General features: G+C 44.5%; 1 protein-coding gene across 10 annotated transcripts in view; it reads left to right on the forward strand.

The window, feature by feature from the left end:
- CTIF (cap binding complex dependent translation initiation factor) overlaps positions 1-20,510 on the forward strand; it is a 349,613-nt gene extending 329,103 nt beyond the window's left edge. For 9 of the 10 annotated variants that reach the window (XM_048849819.2, XM_048849821.2, XM_048849823.2 and 6 more), the window contains 2 exons: positions 4,474-4,527; positions 12,574-20,510. In XM_048849819.2, the coding sequence (XP_048705776.2) occupies positions 4,474-4,527; positions 12,574-12,789 (270 nt within the window). In that variant the 3' untranslated portion in view covers positions 12,790-20,510. The remainder of the gene's footprint in view (positions 1-4,473; positions 4,528-12,573) is intronic. The other variant, XR_007356637.2, reaches the window with a different exon arrangement.
- Positions 20,511-21,508: the final 998 nt, after the last annotated feature.

Below are 21,508 nucleotides of genomic sequence, written 5' to 3' on the forward strand. Positions count from 1 at the left end.
GACTGGGTGTCACACGTGCCATGGGAATTCAGGATATGGCTCTTAAACGCAGTTCAGCGCTGGGGCCTTGGAGCAAAGGGTAGATGCAGAGGAGATCTCCCAGGGCTGCAGAGGCAGGCAGCAAGGGTAGCACGATTGTTGGCAGCCGTACCAGCCTGCCGGTGCACAGGAGCCGTTCAGAGCGTGCAGTCTAGCAGGGGCGCCAGCCCCACAGACTCTTCTCCTGTGCCTAGGATACTCAGGGAGACAAAGGGAGAAGCATAGTGAGCATCAGAATAACATTCCTTTGAAAAGGATTACAAAATCACTGGCCAGATAACAAAATCCCTGTCCCTGAGTTCTGTAGCCCCACCTGCACAGACCTAACCAGCCAGTAGTCCTTGCATGCAAATATGAGGTGTGTCAGCCAGGTTAGCCCCCTTAGGTTTGAGGAGTAGCTTAGAGATCTGTTATTTCTGTTGGCAGGGAGGCTTACGCACAGCCATCTAAGCTAGCACAGGAGACATTGATTCAGCCCTGCCTGTGCTACACAAATCACCCATTTTATAAATGGTTTTGTCTAGCACAGTCCAGCCCTCAGTGCAGACAGGGCGTAATGTGACTAAACTCCTGCATCTTCGCAGGGGGTTAGACTAGATGACCCTTGCGATCCCTTCGAAGCCTATGATTCTATGAAAACCGCTTTTGCAAACACAGCGTGAGAGGAGGCAGTACCCCAGCACTGTTTAAATGCTCCGTGTTTATCGTTATCTTGTTATGATAGCAGGTGGGAAGGGCCCCCTCTCTTGCCCCATCTGTCCCCTCTCCATAGAGCAGCGTTTGAAAGGGCCCCCGTTCACCACTACCTTTTCTCTACACTGTTCCTTCCCACCTGTCTAATGGCTGTTTACAAACTGGCCTCACAGCCATGTTTATGAGCTGGCTTTAAACACAATTCCCTCTAGGCCGATTTACCACACTCTTTAGCCAGCTAGGTAGATGGGGCAGAAACAGTATTTTAAAAGCATGCACTAGGCTGAGTCTCAGTCCAGTGCTTTGGCCACAAGACCAACCTTGGTCTGACCCACATCAGACTGACCAACTGTCTGACCCGCCTCACTGTGGTAAACAGGTTTAGCAGAAGCCATGTATAAATCTGGTCTTTGAAGATAGCTGGGAGGCCAGTGCAGATGGGCCCAAAATGTTCTTCCTAACCCCTGGTCTTCCTGAGCTCCCAGCTAATAGACACATAGGCCAGAAGGGACCAACATGATCATCTAGTTTGACTTCCTGCATTTTGGAGGCCACAGAACCTCGCCCACCTATTCCTGTAATAGACCCATGACCTCTGAAGTCCTCAGATCATGATCTAAAGACTTCAGGTTACAGAGATTCCACCATTGCCACTAGTTCAAACCTGTATGTGACCCGTGACCCCTGCTGCAGAGGAAAGCAAAAAAAACCCACCCTGGGGTCTCTGCCAGTGTGAGGCAGGGTCTCTGCCAAATTCCTTCCTGACCCCAAATATGGTGGTCAGTTGGACCCTGAGTATTTCGGAAAGACCCAACAGCCAGACATCAGGAAAGAATTCTCTGTAGTAACTCAGAGCCCTCCCCACCTAATGTCCCATCGCCAGCCACTGGGGATATTTGCTCCTACCATTCACAGATTGGCTACATGCCATTGTGGGCAGTCTGATCATACCAGCCCCTCCATAAACTTATCAAGCTCAGTCTTGAAGTCAGGTAGGTTTTTTGCCCCCATTACTCCCATTGGATCTTCACTCCTCTGATAGTTAGAAATCTTTGTCTAATTTCAAGCCTAAACTTATTGATGGCCATCTTTCTTTCAGGGACTAAGCTTGCCCATGGCCTGGTCCATAGTGTATGCTTGCTGTCTTCCCTCAGCAGCTGCTTCCTCCTTCTCCTCCTCTCTTTTCCTTTCTCCCTCTCTAGCTGTAAACCCATCTCTCCCTCCTCTTTCCCTTGTTTCCCATCCATCCCAGAAACATCCCTGTCCCTCAGGTGCCCTCACAATGAGAGTTTCCTCACGTTCCCCCAGACATCCACATGCACCATGTCTCTCCTCCTGTACATGCTTCACAATGTATCACTCCTCTAGATACTGATAGGTATGGTAGGCGTTCTTCAAAGGCCACTTCAGAAATCATCATTCACCACAGCTCCACTCCAAACTGAATTAACAAATTTGTAACTTATTACTTACAGTTCAGACCAATGAATAAACTCCGGTACTGATCAGCTGGCTGTGCCCTCTGTTCTTTTATAATTTTGACAGATAATATTTTGTTTTAAAACTTTTAAAAGTTTTATTGATTTTACATTTTCATATTTGTGCAAAATGTTGGGGTTTAAGCATTTTTTTATTTTTATTGATTTAAATTTGCACCGTTGCAGGAAATCATGGTGGACTCCTAGAATAGGGGGTTTCACAGTAATTATTTAATGACTGTAGATGCTGATATTCAAAAAACACAAATTGTCAACATCACGTAAAAATATACAAAGTAAATCCCCTTAAATCAAACTGTCATTCTCAAGCAGCATTTTTCTTACTTTGCCAGTCTGTAGATCATGATTTTTGTTGATGGAAATATTCTTTCATCGGTTTACATGTGTACAGTGAAATCAGTGTTTACCGAGAAAAATCTAATCCTTCCAATCCAGGAGTTTGGTTTCTCTTTAAAATTGCTCATGCTTGTAAAACCAACGAAGAAACTCACATTTGGGATAAGAGTAGAAAAGGCAGAGCAAAGTCTGGAACTGGTGCTGACAAAATATATTGAATGGAGAAGGTGGTGGGAAATGTCACTATCCACACTGGCAAAACCCAGCATTGTGGGGGATTCTGCATTGATGCATTTAGATTATTGGGCCATCGACATCACATTGTGTGGGGAGCAGGGAGGGGGAGCAAGAGGAACTCCTGAGAAGTGGGGAGCGCGCCAGGCTGTTAAGGGACACCTCAGTGCTCCCCCACACCCTCGGTGGCTTCACTCGGTATGGTGATGCACTCCTGCCCACCATAGTGCCCGGACCCTGTCCCAACCCGCTGGAAGGTGGGACTGGACTGCCAGGGAGTTCAACCTGCTCCCTGGCAGCCAACTGATCCCATGCACTGCTGCGGCCGCTCCAGCCCTTCCACCAGCTCCCGTTCCTCTCTTGCCTCAGTGTGAACAGCGGGGACAGAAAACTTTGGGGGGGGGGGTTGAAAACATATATTCCCCCCTCCCCATTATTTCCATTCGCCAGACACTAATGCCCACTCCCAACCCACAGTTCCACGCCCCGTGAAAATCCACCCTACTATCTTCAGTAAGCACTTGTGATTTAGGAGAAAGTTTTAGTCTAAGACACAGTTGTGAGTTCAGTTCTCCACAATTGGAAGTGGTTCCACAATTAGGCACAGTTGGGAGTCAGTGGAATTACAGGTGTGAAATCGGTGTGGTGGAAGTAGAATCAATCCCTGCGTGTAGGCATAGGTGCTGACTCTGTGGGTGCTCCAGGGCTGGAGCACCCATGGGGAAAAATTGGTGGGTGCTCTGCACCCACCAGCAGCCAAGCTCTCCGCACCTCCCAGCTCACCTCCGCCTCCTCCCCTGAGCGCACCGCATCCCCGCTTCTCCTCCCAGGCTTGTTGCCGCGAAACAGCTGTTTTGCCGCGTAACAAGCTGTGGGAGGGAGGGGGAAGGAGCGGGATCGCAGCACGCTCAGGGGAGGAGGTGGGGAAGAGGTGGGGATTTGGGGAAGGGGTCCAGTAGGGGCAGGGAGGGGGCAGAGTTGGGGCAGGGACTTTGGGGAAGGAGTTGGAATGGGGGCGGGGCAGGGATGGAGTTGGAGCAGGGCCGTGGGTGGGTGGGGGGGCGCGAGCACCCACCAGTGCTAGGAGAGGTTGGCGCTTGTGTGTGTAGGAAATGATGCTCTCCTGCAACATAATTCTAGGATTGTTCAAAAGAACTGCTCTGAAAGAGACCATCAGGTTCAGGATGCAAAGTCATAATGCTTCCTATGCTTTCTAATTTGGAAAGGGCATAGAGAGCCCTTCACCTCTACTTACTGCTTCAACTGCAGTCCAGACTGTTAATGGCTGAAAATTATCATAGGATGGATGTTTAGTGAAATGACTTGGTGGGACTTAGCGCGTTTCCTTGTGTACAATAACCTACGTCATAAAAACTCTCACTACATACTTAACATGTACCCTGAAAGTTATCATGTACTGTGTATGTTCTGCTCTGCTTCCTCCATCTCAACCGTGGAAACGCTGCACTCTGGCCTTGTGTCTCTTCATTCACACCAGAGACATCATTCCTTTTCCCCCTCCACTTTCTTCTTTTCCCTGCTGTGGCTGTGGGGAAAGCGAACACAGGTTAAAACATGGAAGGAGCAGTCTGGTAGGGGAGGGATTATAAGGCAGTAGAAACAAGGTATGCTTTAATAACCGGCTGCCTCTTTTTCTCTCTCTCTCTTGCAGTTGTTGCAATCTCAGGATGTGAAAGAAGACGCTGTCCTTTGCTGTTCCATGGAGGTATGAATGGGCTGTTGGGACCTCAGATATTCTGAGCCAAATTCCCCACAGCTTTGCTCCATGTGTCATTGTTCACACCTGTACCAAATGGTTGTAAAATCAGTATGGTGGTGTTTTCAGCCCCCTCCCACCCCTTTGCACTTGTTCTGCTCAGAGGTAAATGGTGACAGGAGGGCAAGCAGTGGAGAATCAGGCCCTCTTTTCTATATTTATTCTTTTAACTTGTTTGTTTATTTGAGGGACATTGCAACCAAAACTGGAAGCTCTCAAGAGGGACCACAATTTCAGTCCTGCAGCCTTGTACTGCGTATAACCCAAGCCAAGGTGTGAAACCAAGCTCCTGACCACCTATAATCATCAAGAATCCCACAACTCCTTTTCTGTGACAAGGGTATTCCCATCATGAATGTGTCTGTTTCATTATGTCTGAATATAGCAAACTACATCCTGCAGCTTTATTGCTTTGTGTTGTGGTCCCATCACAAGCTATGTATAGTCAAGGCAGACCAATATGAGGTGGGGAATATCTGAAATAACACTGGTGATTCAACATGAGTCAGTACTGAGCAAATGCCTGGCATGGTGTGTGCTGGCTCTGAGCTCCTGGAAGGGCCATTATACAAGTGAAATGTTAAGTTAATGTCCTAACCACTTAATTACCACAAGGGTGAAGTATTGAGTTCCTGTTTGAAGCACACATCAAATTGGGTCAGGGGACCCCGATATAACCCAGTTGTTCCCTGTCTCACTTCCAGTGCAATTCCTATCTCTCATCTAAACAGGACTTTTCCAGGGCTCGGTAACCAGGCTAAAGCTTTGGACATGGTTACAAAATCCATTTAAGGTCCCATCTACTGCACACAGTGGAATCTTGCTAGAATTTGGTCCCCCGTCCGAGATGTTAAAATGTCTTAAGATAGGGCTACAACGGTTTCCCCCAAGCTCCTACATGACACAGGACACTTTCTGCTCAAAGAGTGACATTCCTCCAACTACCCTGTTTTATTTTTAATGGCTGAGGATTTTCTTCCCCTTTCCCTCCTCCATAGTTCTTCCCTCCTTGCACGCTGCTTCTGCTTTCCCCCTGGCTGACCACCCTTATGATAGGCCTGCACCACCCTCAATGCGATGTTCTGATTGGCAGTCATCAGTTCAGTCTGGAGCGTCTCATGAGCCCCTAGAGATGAGCCATCACCTTAGGTATATACACTGCACGCTCAGTCTCAACCAAGCCTGGGGCCCAGAATCCTAAATATGAGTCCCATCACTATGCACACAGTGCCATGCTACCCGACTGACTTTATATTTTATATTCCACTTTAAAAAAGCCTATGTTAAAAAGAACATCAAGATTGCAAAGTCAAGCATTCAGAAGTTAGGATATGCCCGAATGAAGGTTGCCTGTGCCCTTTATATGTTCAAAGCACAGCTTCCATTGACTTCAGTTGCATCTGTGAGTGCTCAGCACTTCGTCAAGCCAGACCCCAGCATCTCAAGCCAGGCACCCAGAAAACGAGAATACATCATTAGTGACCACTTGTGGAAAGTTCGGTTTAAGTGACTTGCTCGGAATCATGTAGGGATTCTTTGTGGCAGAGGCACAGATAAAATCGACTTCTCCAGAGCAGCATTCAACTGCCTTAAGCGTGGGACCCTCCTTTGTCTTCTGTAATCCCCTGCCTTCTTCACTACACACCCACACCTTCCAACCTCTGCAACAGATGAGCCAGGGATCCTACAGATAACAGCCTCCTTCACGACCCAAACCTGATGCAACCCCAGAGCATCTCCTTCCTGTGCATTGAATGAGACAGGGGCCCTGTGGGAAAAAATAGTATGTGATCATGTAAGTAAAGACTGCCTCGTGGTCATCGGGCAGAAACACAAGGGGGCTGAATAAAGTTGCATCGACTACCTTAATTCTGACATTTCCTAACGTATGAGTGCTTGACTTTGTAATATTAATGTTCTTTTAATGAATTTTTGTGTGTAATTTCCTAGGTTTAAAAAAAAACTAAGTGAAAACATTGAAATTCCATCATGTGGCATCATATTGAAACCCACATGGGTCATCAGCATAGTTGGAACCTTTATTCATATTTATTATTTGTATTTACTGTAGCACCCGGGCACCCTAGTCATGGACCAGGGCCGCACTGCCCTGGGTAGGTGCTGCCCACAGAACAAAAAGACTGTCCTAGATCCACCACACAGGCCTCTGCCACTTGAGCTAATGGAGTAACGGATAGCAATAGTAGGTTGTCATCCTCTGTGTGGACCAGCACTAGAGCAGGGGTGAAACACTTTGCCGGTAGATTTCACAGATATTTTATGACAGCAGCGAAATGGTGAGAATCAGAAATCATGAGTTCCATTCCAGGCTCGAAAGGGATCTGAGCTGTAGTGAGCACAGATTCTTCTGCTTGTTCCCCCTGTCACTTTCACCTCCAGTCCTGGGAATTCTGGCTCTTCATCTGATCTGTCTCTCTTCCCTGACAGCCTCCAGCTGCCCGCCATCCAGCCTATGTGTTCCCCATCTCCACAGGTTCCCAGTCCCTGCCTCCTTTTCTGGACTTCTTGTCAAGCTTTTGTCCCCATCCCATTTCCCTCCCTTTCCCCTCCAGTTCCTTGTCCCAATCTCTTTGTAGACAGTCCCATTCTCCACTGCACCCTGGCTTCTTGTCAAATTTGTCTCCCCTCCACACCCCTTTCAGTCGCAGAATGTTCAGTAGTATATTTTGTTTAAAAAAAAATGTGGGAGGCTTAGGAATACATGGCCTCACTACAGGACCTAGTGAGTAACACTGAGAAGAGGGGAGACTGCCAGTTATTTGTGCAAGAATAGAGAATCATAGAAATGTAGGGCTGGAAGGGACCTCGGGAAGTGATGGTGAAGCCTCTTCCGGAGCTTAACTTATAGTTAGAAAGTGAGTATCTCACCTAAATCTCTGTTGCTGCAGATTAAACCCATTACTTCTTGTCCTACCTCCAGTGCACATGGAGAATGACTGATCACAGTGATCTTTGTACCAGTCTTTAACATATTTGAAGACTGTTACCAGGTACCCCTCAGTTGTCTTCTCTCAGGACTAAACATGACCAATATTTTTAATCTTCCCACGTAGATCAGCTTTTCTTTAAAAGTTTTATCATATTTGTTGCCCTCCTCTGGACTCGCTCCAGTTGGTCCACATCTTTCCTAAGTGTTGCGCCCAGAATTGGACACAGCGCTCCAGGTGAGACTCACCAGTGCCAAGTAGAGTGTGATAGTTACCTCCTGTGTCTTACGTGCAACACTTCTGTTAATACACCGCAGAATGATATTAGCCTTTATCCCGTCACATTGTTGTCTCATATTCAATCTGTGATCCATTATCGCCTCCAGACCCTTTCAGCAGTACTACCACCTAGCCAATTAGTCCCCGTTTTGTAGTTGTGCGCTTGATTTTTCCTTCCTCAGTGAAGTACTCTGCACTTGTCTCTATTGAATTTCATCTTACTGATTTCAGACCAATTCTCCAATTTGTCAAGGTAGTTTTGTGTTCTAATCCTACCCTCCAAAGTGCTTGCAACCCCTTCCATTTTGGTATCTTCTACAGATTTTATAAGCATGCTCTCCACTCCATTATTCAAGTCATTAATGAAAATATTGAATACTATCAGATCCAGGACTGACCCCTCTGGGACCCCACTAAATGTACCCTGCCTTCCCAGTTTGACAGTGAACTATAGATAACTCCTCTTTGAGTACAGTTTTTCAACCAGTTGGGAACCCCCTTATACTAATTTCATCTAGATCGTATTTCCTTAGTTTACTTATGAGAGTGTCATGTGGAACTGTATCAAAAACCTTACTAAAACCAAGATATATCACATCTGCTGCCCCCCTCCCCCCATCTACTAGGACAGTAACCCTGTCAAAGAAGGCAATTAGGTTGGTTTGGCATGATTTATCCTATTATCCCCTAGGTACTTACAAATTGATTGTTTAACAATTTATTTCAGTATCTTTCCAGGTATCAAAGTTAGGTTGACTGGTTTACAATTCCCTGGGTCCTCTTTGTTCCCCTTTTAAAAGACAGATACCATGTTTGCCCTTCTCCTGTCCTCAGAGACCTTGCCTATCCTCTATGAGTGCTCAAAGGTAATTGCTAATGTTCTGCGATTGCTTTAGCTAGTTCCTTAAGGCCCTTGGATGAATTTCATCAGGCCCTGCCGACTTGAATACATCTAATTTACCTAAATATACTTTAACCTGTTCTTTCCCTATTTTAGCATATATTCCTTCCTCCTTGTTGTTAATATTAATTGTGTTGAGTATCTGGTCACCATTTTAGTGAAGACTTAAGCAAAGACTTTGTGAAGACTTTTTAGTGAAGACTTAAGCAAACTAGGTATTAAACTCCTCAGCCTTCTTGATGTCATCAGTTATTAGCTCTCCTTCCTTGCTAAGTAGAGAACCTACACTTTCCTTCATCTTTCTTTTGCTCCTAATGTATTTAAAGAACCTCTTCTTTTTGCCTTTTATGTCTCTTGTTGGTGTAACTCATTTTGTGCCTTAGGGTATGTCTACACTATGAAATTAGGTCGAATTTATAGAAGTCGTTTTTTTAGAAATCGGTTTTATATATTCGAGTGTGTGTGTCCCCACAGAAAATGTTCTAAGTGCATTAAGTGCATTAACTCGGCGGAGTGCTTCCACAGTACCGAGGCTAGAGTCGACTTCCGGAGTGTTGCACTGTGGGTAGCTATCCCACAGTTCCCACAGTCTCCGCTGCCCCTTGGAATTCTGGGTTGAGATCTCAATGCCTGATGGGTCTAAAACATTGTCGCGGGTGGTTCTGGGTACATATCGTCAGGCCCCCTTCCCTCCCTCCCTCCGTGAAAGCAAGGCAGACAATCATTTCGCGCCTTTTTTCCTGAGTTACCTGTGCAGACGCCATACCACGGCAAGCATGGAGCCCGCTCAGCTCACTGTCACCGTATGTCTCCTGGGTGCTGGCAGACGCGGTACTGCATTGCTACACAGCAGCAGCAACCCATTGCCTTGTGGCAGCAGACGGTGCAATAGGACTGGTAGCCGTCATCGTCATGTCCGAGGTGCTCCTGGTCGCCTCTGTGAGGTCGATCAGGAGCACCTGGGCAGACATGGGTGCAGGGACTAAATTTGGAGTGACTTGATCAGGTCATTCTCTTTAGTCCTGCAGTCAGTCCTATTGAACCATCTTATGGTGAGCAGGCAGGTGATACGGATTGCTAGCAGTCCTATTGCATCATCTTCTGCCGGGCAGGCAAGAGATGAGGATGGCTAGCAGTCCTATTGTACCATCTTCTGCCGAGCAGCCATGAGATGTGGATGGCATGCAGTCCTTCTGCACCGTCTGCTGCCAGCCAAAGATGTAAAAGATAGATGGAGTGGATCAAAACAAGAAATAGACCAGATTTGTTTTGTACTCATTTGCAAACCCCCCCTCTCCCACCCCCCGTCTAGGGGACTCATTCCTCTAGGTCACACTGCAGTCACTCACAGAGAAGGTGCAGCGAGGTAAATCTAGCCATGTATCAATCAGAGGCCAGACTAACCTCCTTGTTCCAATAAGAACAATAACTTAGGTGCACCATTTCTTATTGTAACCCTCCGTGAAGTCCTGCTTGAAATACTCTTTGATGTAAAGTCACCCCCTTTGTTGATTTTAACTTCCTATAAGCCAACCCTGTAAGCCGTGTCGTCAGTCGCCCCTCCCTGCGTCAGAGCAACGGCAAACAATCGTGCATCTGAGTTGAGAGTGCTGTCCAGAGCAGTCACAATGGAGCACTCTGGGATAGCTCCCGGAGGCCAATACCGTCAAATTGTGTCCACAGTACCCCAAATTCAACCCGGCAAGGCCGATTTAAGTGCTAATCCACTTGTCAGGGGTGGAGTAAGGAAATCGATTTTAAGAGCCCTTTAAGTCGAAATAAAGGGCTTCATCGTGTGGACGGGTGCAGGTTTACATCGATTTAACGCTGCTAAATTCGACCTAAAGTCATAGTGTAGACCAGGGCTTAGTCTTTCTGATTTTGTCCCTACATGCTTGTGCTAATCTTTTGTAGTCATCCTGAGCAATTCATCCATATTTCCAGGGACATTTTATTTACCCCTTCCCAAAACACAAGAACTAGGGCTCACCTAATGAAAATTAATAGACAGCAGGTTTAAAAAAAAAAAACAAAAAAAAAGAAAATACTTCTTCACAGAACTCACAGTCAACCTGTGGAACTCATTGCCATGGGATGTTGTGAAGGCCAAGAGTATAACTGGGTTCAAAAAAGAATAAGTTCCTGGAGGATAGGTCCATCAGGGATATAAGATAGTCAGGGATGCAACCTCATGCTCCAACTGCCAGAAGCTGGGACTGGATGGCAGAGGACGGATCACTGGAAATTGCCCTGTTCTGTTCGTTCCCTCTGAAGCTTCTGGCACTGGCCACTGTCAGAAGACAGGATACTGGGCAAGGTGGACTATTGGTCTGACCTACTATAGCTGTTCTTTTGTTCTTGTGAGTTGTTATTGTTGCTGTTAAAGCACAATCCTGCTTCCTTTAAGACAAAACAAGGTGAACACACACAAAAAGAGGAGCAAAAAGTACAGCAAAGATAGAAACTTCATCTTTCACTTGCAGCCCTGCTGCTGGAAAAGCACAAGAAGAGCACAAAGTCTTAGCAGCCACTCTGAGCAAACTTGTACCAGCATCGGATGTTTTTGGCATTGCATTTAGCTGCCTTTCTGGTCACAGACTTACAGCAGCATTGCAAAATATGCAAGCTTGGCCAGCTAAACTAGGCTCTTATTAGACAAAAGGAAAAAGGAGAGAGAGGAAAGAGAATGATTAAGGTAGGTAAGGAAAAGGATACTATGTGTGGGGGACAAAGTTTCACATTCCAGGTGGTGGTTGGGATCTGAAGCTGATGGAGGTAACAATGTCATCATCTTGTCTCCCTCTTTCTGGCCCAGTCTGGTCAGGACATCTTTCAGGGGTAGGATGAAAAAGGTCCTGTGGATCCCAGGAGACGATGGGGGTAGCAGCCATATTGATAAACCTCGCTCTTTCCTCTTCTCTCATCTTTCAGTCAGCCAGCGTCATGGTAGCCAGCTTTTTCTCCCGAAAGTCTCTTTTGGAGGACCCAAAAAGGCGAGTCTTGAATGGAATAACCCACCCCCCTCCTTATTTTGTCCACCAATTAGGCCTAATTTCTGACACACCAATTTTGGTTCATTAATTGACGGTGGCACACTTTTCTTGTTTGCCAGGCATGATGCTGAGTTATATCAGTAGGGCCTTTTTATCTGGACTAATTCAGTCTTTGTATCTCTTTTGCATCTTTTCCCATCAACATTTATTGTCATAGGTTATTGCGACACTTTATAAACTTTCTTACAGTTGAGCTCATAATAAGGGTAAATTTGTAGGCCCAGTTATCACAATGTACCTATGTCACATTTGCACCCATAGCCAGGTAGTTCAGCCTCCAAGATCTCAAGATTTGCACTTGTATCTCAGTTGCAGATGCTAAATGCAGGTGAGGACTTCGTCTCCAGAAAGGATGGCTGCACTTTTGGAAATCAGCCCTATTATGTAAATATTTTCTCCTTATAACTGAATGCTGTTCAGTGTAGCTTCCAGAAGCCCTTGAGTTGTTACATGACAGCAAAGAGCAGACCATCTGTGGCTCTTCCGCCATTGTTTCTCTGCAGCCGACATCACTTTTTCAGAGGTGCCATATGCCTGCATCCAGCTCTCCACTTTCCTCCTCCTCTAATATTTTACAAGCACATGTGCCAGGAGGATAGTTTTCCAGGAGAGTCTCCACAAAGTGAGGGATTCTGATAGCAATGCTGTGGTTAACTGAGCTTTATATTTCCCTGGGACCCCCCACCACCCCACATGACAAGTCCAAGCTGACATCTTAGTTGCAACCAGGATAGTTTTAAAACTAAACAATAATAAAGGCTGGAGTGGTGACTTGCACTTTAACATGCAGCTTTCGACCCTTCTCTCTTGACAGCTGCAAAGCACAGGCCGGCTGCTGGAGGACCAGCTGCCTGAGATGATGACAGAGCTGCTGGCAATAGCACGTGACAAGATGCTGTGCCCCTCGGAGTCCATGCTGACACGGTCCCTCCTCCTCGAGGTCATTGAGTTGCACGCCAACAACTGGAACCCCCTGACGCCCACCATCACACAGTACTACAACAAGACAATCCAGAAACTGACAGCCTGAGAACGCGGGGAGGTGGGGATGGATGGGAGCAGGAAGAAGACATGCACCTTAAAAGGAAACAGGAAGGAACTGTGCTACAAATTGATCAGCTACTGGAGAGAGAAGTGAGAACCTTTATGAGAAAATACCTAAGAAGACAAACCCCAGCATGCTTAAGAATATGTTCATGAGGTTGGAGGGCAGAGGAGCATGTTTCTTTTCAGCTGTGTTGCGGAGCACCACCCCTCTTTCCTGCTGAGTTTTTGTTTCAGGTTTCTTTTATTAAATCATTGCTCATGCAGCCACGCATCCCGCCGTGTTATTGTTTGGCTTTAGAAAGAACACGGAGAATTTGAAAAGCAAGTGGAAGTGCAGTCTAGCATTGTTTCCACGCCATTCTCTTGGCTTGCACCAGCCAACTGGCAGGAGACAACACACAGCAGATGTCTTGGGAAGACAAAGAAAGACACGTTCCACACCAGACGCCGGTAATTGACGGCTTTTGTCAAAGCGAAGCTTTCATTATTTTTTTTCCCCCTCCTCTTGTCTTCAACTTTTTATTCTCCCCCCCTCCGCAAAATCCCCCCCAACACCTGATTCTAGATTAGGATTTCACACAAGATGATTTATTTATTTGCACTGGGTTTCCATTTTTCTTTGTTGTTGTTTTATTAGGTTTTTTTAAACAGACATTTGCTATCAACTTTGAAACATGAAAATAATGTTATAATGTGAGCTCTTGAATGGTTGGCACAAGGGTGTTAAATTGGAAGGAGAAGTTAAAAAAATCCAAAAGCCACTTTAGAAGTATCATAGCCACAGTCTTCTTGCCAGTAACCTATCAAGGTAATTAAAAAATGTACACTCTGAGTTGGTAACTCTAAGAAACACAGGCATTCTGCAGCTGTTTGCTGTTAAAGTCGCAGTATTCCTCATCCACTAAACTATAATCCATTTATTTTTTGTAACTTACTTTGTTTGTTTAAAGAGTGCTTTATTGTAATTACTGTCACAGTTGTAATTATACATTTAAACCAGGTCCCTTATGCTTGGTCCTAATAATAGACAGGGTGAGGGAAAAAATTAAGACTTGAAGTTCTTCTTTGGAAACCAGTAAATAGAAGGTGACAAGTATATGGCATCAGAAAGGAAAAAAGAAAAGCCGAAAATATAGGTTTCAGGTTTGGCTTCTAATTAGCTAAACTTTCCAAACCAGTGTCTCTCGGTTTGCATTGCATAGACGTGGAATTCAGAAGGAGGCTGTCCCCGTCTTTTGCTTTGCCAGAAGCGTAGTCTGTTTAGTCAGTGTAACTAATACAGCCTTTGATAGGAGGAGGGTCAGAGAGCGTTGTTTCTTTCCACTAAATGAAGTGTAAAGAGGAGAGCAATGCAAATGGCTAGAGATGGAGTAGAGGTTGTACAAGAAGGAAGCCACAGTGCACCTCACTAGCCTCACCTGTGTAACCCACTGGTGAGTGTGTGTTACAGTTCTCCCTCTGTGTCCAATTCACAGAGGATATGAGTCTGTTACAGCCCCAGCTAGGGACTTCAGCTCGAACTGTAGCAGCTCATGCTTTTAGCTCTGGCGATCTCTGATTCAATCCCTGGTGGGTCAGACAAGATGGCAGCTGTCATGGAGTGGAAGCTTGTCTGGAATTCAAACTGCTGTGGGCCTCAGACACTGAGGATGAGCTTCCTTGGATCCGAGGAAGGATGTAACTCACTGGTCAGCGTGTATTACAGGTCCCCCACCTCCATGCGCAGTGCGCAGAGAGTATGAGTCTGTTACAGCCCCAGCTAGAGAGGTTTGATTCTTTAGTGCAAGCTGTCACAGCTCATGCTTTTTGAGCTCTGGAGGTGCCCAGTTCAATCTCCAGTGGGTTGGCAAAGGCGGCAGCCATCACATCTACTTGTCCCACCGTATTTAACACTAGTGCAGTTTCACTGTTGTTAGAAACACTGGGAGCCCTTGTAGAGAGGCTGCTGTCAGCAATTTAAGCACTGTTCTCTAGACCTGATCCAAGCAGGATTAGGTGATACACCTGCTTAAAAACACTAGTGCTCTGTCTAGTTTAGGGTTCCCAACAGTGCTCACACCAGTGAAGCTGAAGTGGTGTTGGCAATGCTGAGAAGTGTTTGCAGAATGCCCCTAGGGCAGATCAGTCTAGCATGAGAAGTGAGGCCAATGACTTGACTTGGTTAGGGAAGAAGGTGAGCTGTAAGTGTGCGATGTGCATTTAGACTGAGATGGATCCATGTCAGTCGTAAAACAAGTATTAGTTTTCAAGCACATGCAAGTTTGGCAGAGAAACCGCAGCTTCTAAGCATATGGTACATTTATTTTTTAAAGTATCTATTCTGTAGCAAGTCTGTAATTCCTAAGAAGAGCGAGCTGCCCACCAAACCCTTCCTTCAGGGCCTGTCCCACAGGACAGCATGGCTTTAATTCCCAATGATGCCAGCGGGACTTGGGGTGCTCAGCAACTTGCAGGTTTAGGGCTTTAATGTATATTATAAGGCGAGAGATTGATGTAAACACAATATTTATCATTTGGGGTCTGAGTAACATTAACCAGATTTATGGATCCTGTTGACTAACTTCAGTTTCTTTTTTGGAAAAGGAGATCTGTTCCAGCCCCGTATTTGAAACATGCTTTGAAGTTACTTATTTCAGTAACTTTGTATTGGTAAAGAGGGACAGGCAGGCCATTACTTCACTTCCTGTATGGTGACCAGGAAATGATGTTGTGGCTTAGTGGTTGCTTCTTTATTGATGCTTTTATTTACTACATCACTTCTGGTGCTTACTTGATGAAGTCTAACAGAATTAGGGAGTGAAAATTTTCCTTTATTTGTTCAGCACTTATTACAGTGGAAGATTAGAGAAGGAAGCTACAGTACATAACCCTCCCTCCAGGCACCTGTGAGCTGAGCATAGCTGCCAATGTTGGGTGGATCTGACCGTTAAGATTCATATATAATATCTGTCTTATTTCATTATTTCATTGTTGTAACAGGTCTCAGAAACTCACTTGGAAAATCTGTTTTGGTGTTTCTAACACTCACAAGCTGTTTTCCAAAAGGCAGTCTTCACTTTTCTCCTGTTACTCAGTTTTCTTCCCTTTCCTCTGGTTGTAAGAAGTATGGATTTGGCAAACCCACCTCTGGTGCCATGAAACTGGAGTGTAGCTCCTGATGAAACATGAGACCCAAACACAAACCCCCAGATCCAAATACCCACTGACCGTGAGGCAATACAGATCTGGATTTGAACTCCACAACTTGGACCAGTTGATTGAATTTCTGCCTGTTTGTTCACGAGAACAAAGATTCAATCCAGATCTTTTTTGGATGTTCAGTATGTTTTATGGCGGTGTAAGAGAAAACCAGATTTGTCCGTTACTCGGGGGGAAATTATTTGCAGGAAGCCAAGTTTGAGGGCAAAAATTTCCAACAGAGAAAATACCACAAGAGGAGAGGAGATTTGTTTTATGGTTCACAGTTATTCGAAACTTCTCTGCTTGGGTCTTTTCTAAGGTGCATACAAAGCGAGGAAAACAGCAGGAAACAGAATCCTCAACAGCAGTGTGTCCAAGAAAGAAAGAGAAGACCTTGATTCAGCTGTAAAAAATTGCCTATTGCACTGGACTTCTCTGGAAAGACTGATTTCTAAGTTCCAGAAACAGTCTAGGGATGACCAGGGGGTTAGCTCTCCGAAGACTAACTCTTGCAGTACCTCAGCATTAGGTTGTCTGTGAGAAAACTGTGTGACAGTAGGAGCAGCAATATTTTATAGTGACTATCCATGAGAGATTGGACTTTATAGGAGCAACAAAGCCCAGCAGTGTTATAAAAGGTTCAGGGTTGTAGCCTTTGAATCTAAACCCTCCTTAAGTTGTTTGCCCTCTGATGCCTTGCCCCTTGGGATGTGAAAGGAGCAGCTGCTTCAGGCTGGATTCAGTGCCGTCTCACAGAATTGTTATGAACACTTACCAACCTGAACACAAAATCTACTCACCCTCTTTTCAAGGTGATGCTAAAGATGGAAAACAAAAATGTTCAAGGTTGATCTAATGTGATATGTGGGTTATCCACAGTAGATTATTTGATTGCTTTAGAACGTCCACAGCCAATCAGAATAATTATTTAAAAGCAGCTTAATATATCCACTTGCTGCTGCTCCTTTTTCAGACTTGAACAAAGAATTTGAAAGTGATTTTTTTGTTTTATTTTGTGTTTTTAAAAGAAAAACAACCCCTAAAATACAGGCACAAGTCCTAACGGGAAATGTACAAATGATCAAGTTGAGCCCTCCAATAACCACGATCTTCAGCTCCTGTTCCCAGCCCTCCCACTGTACGTGCCAGCTTTTGTGGCGCCTGTCTTTCGGCCGGTATAATCTGCAACATTTCCAAATTGACCTCTGAATGTAGCAAAGGAAGGAGAAAAAGAAGAACCCAGAGGAGAATTGGAAATTGCATTTCTAAGACTTGAATTTTCACCTAATCACTGGGAATTTTCTTGGAGTACCAAGAGGCAAAGCCAAGCCACATGACAGTAATTCTGTTCAAATGCTTTCCCACCGCCAGCCAGGAGGGTTTATTCATAGTTTTCCTTTACTAGAGGTTGCCTTCTAGCTGCAGGCCTGTACCCAGATATTCAGGGTTAATGGATTTGGCCTGTTACTTTGCTCTGTAGCCCTGAGATTCCCCCAAGCCTTTTTTGGACAGTGTCTAAGAACGTCTCGTGATGTGAAATCCATCTTTCAATGATTTGTGATTTGTATCTGACAATTAAAGTGTGTTCATTCTGCCATTAACTGCTTTGTAATTTGAAATTTTGATTGTTCCATGGGTACCCGTGAATCTAAATGTTGACTGAAAATGTATTTTTTCCCCTGGATCTATGCACACCACCAATCATATCTTTTGAAAGTCCATTGATAACAATAAACTTTACCTATGACATTGCTACCGCTAAACAGCATTGCTAAGGAATGAAAGAAACAGTACAAAATAGCATTTTTCTCCATCTAAGAGTGGTCACGGATCTGTGTTTCCAGGTTTCTCAATAGCAAGAGACTGTCCAATGTATGAATGTGAAAGTGTCGTGTGAGCACCACCGCTGTATATAACATGCATTCTATAAGATGCTCTGTGGTGGGAAGCCTCCAGCAAAGCAGTGGTGCCAAGATACAACTAGATCCAATATTATAGGTTCATTAGCGATGTCTATAAAACAGCACTGTAAAACCATCTCTGGTTTTAATATTGTCACCAATTCATGGTACAAGTACAAAAATCCAAGTGAGTTTGTTTGTTTTTTTCCATTTTTTGCAACCACCAAAGCCTGTAATTAGTAAGGCCATGTCTACACCAGCACTTATGTCAGCAAACTTGTGTCTCTCAGGACTGTGAAAAACACCCCCCCGTGAGCGACATACGTTTCGCTTGGCATAAGTGGTGGCGTGCACAGCGCTGTCGGTGGGAGAGTTTCTCCTGCCGACGTCGCAACCGCCACTCGTTGGAGGTAGTTTAATTATATCCGCAGGAGAGGTCTCTCCCGTGGGCACAGAGCAGCTACATGAGAGATCTTACAACGGCACAGCTGCATCGGGACAGCTGTGCTGCTGTAAGCTCTCTAGTGTAGACACAGCCTTAGTGTGCACTGAGTTACCTTTTGAAGGAACATGAGTTACCATTTATGTTTCTTCATGAGTTATTGGCCAGTTTCAATCTTTGTGTTCTCAATAAACGTAGATTTCAAAAATGGTTCCCTTTAAATTAAATCAGTGGGCCGGGGGGGGAAGTCCAGTTAGATATGTCGGGTCAGATCTTCAGCTGATGTGAATGGGAGTAGCGTCACTGAAGCTATCTCAGTTCACGCCAGCTCAGGATCTGGCCCTTCATCCATAGGTCATTGAATTTGTCCCGTCCTCTGCCCTGAGAAGACATCTCCTCACCTGTGGTTTGAGGATCTAGGTGGAGAAAAGCAGTGATACTGTTGGGAAATCCCTGAGATGAAGTTGCACGGGCAGAGAACATTTTCTCAGTGTTACAGTAACTAAAGTTGCTGAGAGGATGAAGGGGGGGAGGGAGAAGCTCAAATGAAGAACAGATTTGTGGAGTCTTCCACTACAAAGTGGTTAGCCGTCTGCCCAGAATCTATATGGCATGTGATTAGACTGGTTCCTAGTGAAATTATTTCCGAATTGAAGGTTTTAGTTCTCCACAAAATGACTTGTGTGTTTTCCCGTGAGGGATTTCACCACTGTTTGGAGAATACATCATTTATATGAAAGGTGAAACACAAAGAGGGGAGAGTAGTGAAGTAAGTGATATGCCTGGTTCTCCTCTTCCCCCTGAAGGAGATTAATTTGTATCCATTCTTGACGCGATGGATGACTTTGAAAGAAAAATTGTTAGAAGCCCCTATGGTTTCTTTTCGTACACAAGCTTAGCCTTATTAACACCTCTCACTTGAAAGTCTCAAAATCTTAAACTTGATTTTTATTCCCCCTTTGGGTGTTCTGTGGATTTACACTAATTTTGTTCTTTCCACTAAGCTATTATCCCATCCTTTTGTGATCTCCAGGAGAAATAACACTAACGTTTTCCAAGTCCAGTGTCAAAAGCAAAGGGAGATGTGGTTTCCTTCAGAACACAGTCATGCTAACAATGATTTTTTTAAATGTATTTATTGTGTTTGAAAATTTAATCTTTTATCAGATTTGTTAAACTAAGTGCTTTTTTAAAAAAGAGAAAAGGAAAAATGGGGGGCAGGGAAGGAGACTAGATAGTTGTACTAGGGGAGAAAAATACCATCATTTTCAGCTTTTCCTAGACTGTTAAGACAAGGGAGATAACTCTTCATGGCAATTCAGTCTTGTTTATAGAACATCCAGAACCACTGTATGCTATAAAATGAATCATCTGCGTAATAAATGTTTAAAGCCTGACATTTCACCATCTCTCTCTTGATATGTGGTATCAGTTTTGGTGGTCTGCTAAGATGTTTATTTTGTTGAGCTTGGAACTAAGTATGGAAGAAAAAGAATACCTGTCCGGTTAAAAATTTAAAGGAGGGATTCATTCTTCCTTCCTTTATGGTTTGGTACAGCAGGCTGTGCTGCGTGTCTGATCCATTGATCGCCCCTGTCATGTGCTCCTCTCTAAGGGCCCCAATCCTGTGCCATGCGGAGGGCTCAGAATGGAAAATTGAGGGCACCTGCCATTTCACTTGATCGGGCTTTAGAAGGCTGGCTCCTCCTATTAAAGTCATTAGAATTTTGCCATTGGCTTCAATGGGAACAAATTTGGGCCCCGAGAGTCCATGCAATGCCCACTGAAGTCAATGCAAAGACTGCATTTGGCTTCAATGGGCATTGGACCAGGCCCAGTCTTCTGGCTCTGCTACTGATCTGATCCTGTTCCCCACAAAGAAATAGCGCAGGGGCATCCAAAGCTATATCCATTAGATTCTCTTTTCTCCTGCTTCTGTTGAAATTGATAGCATGACTAAATACCTCAGTACAAGGTTTTGTTTTGTTTTGTTACATTGGGGAGACAAGAGGTTTGCACATTTTTGTTGCTGTTGTAAAAGTCTGCATTTTAATATATGCAAAAACTCACTTGCTGAAACTATCATTTTTATTATATTATGGTTTCATCAAAATGGATGACAAATAGTGCAACTATTATGGTGAATTGTGATATTAATCACAGAATAAATATTGAAATCAATGTTTAGAAACTTCCATTGCCTCCTTATTTTGCCACGTTTTGCGGGGCAGGGGCGTTGTTTTTGTTTTTGTAGTATTTGTGTTCCTCACATATTTCATGTCTCAGCTCTACAAAAAAGTAACATCCCCCCTCACACAAAATAATTCAGCACCCGCGGCTTATCCAATACTCAATGAAGATGAAGGCCCAAATCAAGGGCCATTTACATGGAACATCTATATCTCCCATTGGCTTTTATGGGAGTTCCTGGTGCTTCTTTGGGGATCAGGCCTCAAAGTCTTAATTGCTATATCAAGGATCCAGATATTCCCTAGCTGTTGGAAAGTTCCATTTCTGAGCCAAACTTTGCAGCGTGGGCCCAACTCTGCCCTGGAGAGACAGTTGGTTCAAATGTTGTACAAAGCTGACTGTAAGGGTTCTCTCCTGGCCCCATAAGCTACCCCACTTCTGCGCAAGGCAAAACTGTTAATAACATCAACACGGGATAATGCTATATTAGACCTCATCTTCACAGCTAAAAAGGAACTGATCACAGAACTAAAAATTAATGGTGGCTTAGGTACAAGTGAGCATGACTTGATCACACTGATAATGTGCAAACAGAATAAAGTCCAGACCAGTAATATATATACTTGGTGCATTAAAAGGGCCAATTTCACAAAGCTGAAAACAATTATGAGCCACATCAGTTGGGAGGAAGAATTTAATCAGAAAAATGTGAATTGTTTAGGAACACTTTACTAGATGCCCCAAAAGCTATAATTGAGGAAGAAGGGTGTATTGGTTAAAAAACTCACTGGGTTTAGAGGGGAAGTGAAGGCAGTTATAAAAAATTAATGTACATTACATGGGAAAAGGGGAAGTTAATAGTAATTAATATAAATCTGAAGCTAGGAATTGTAGAAAATTTATATGGGAAGCAAAAGACCAAAGGGAGAAATCTATGGCCATCAGAGTTAAGGAAAATAAGAAGGAGGTTTTTTAAGTATGTTAGGAAC

Source organism: Caretta caretta, chromosome 5 (genome assembly GCF_965140235.1).
Source record: "Caretta caretta isolate rCarCar2 chromosome 5, rCarCar1.hap1, whole genome shotgun sequence".
In the NCBI taxonomy this organism is placed as follows: domain Eukaryota; kingdom Metazoa; phylum Chordata; order Testudines; family Cheloniidae; genus Caretta; species Caretta caretta.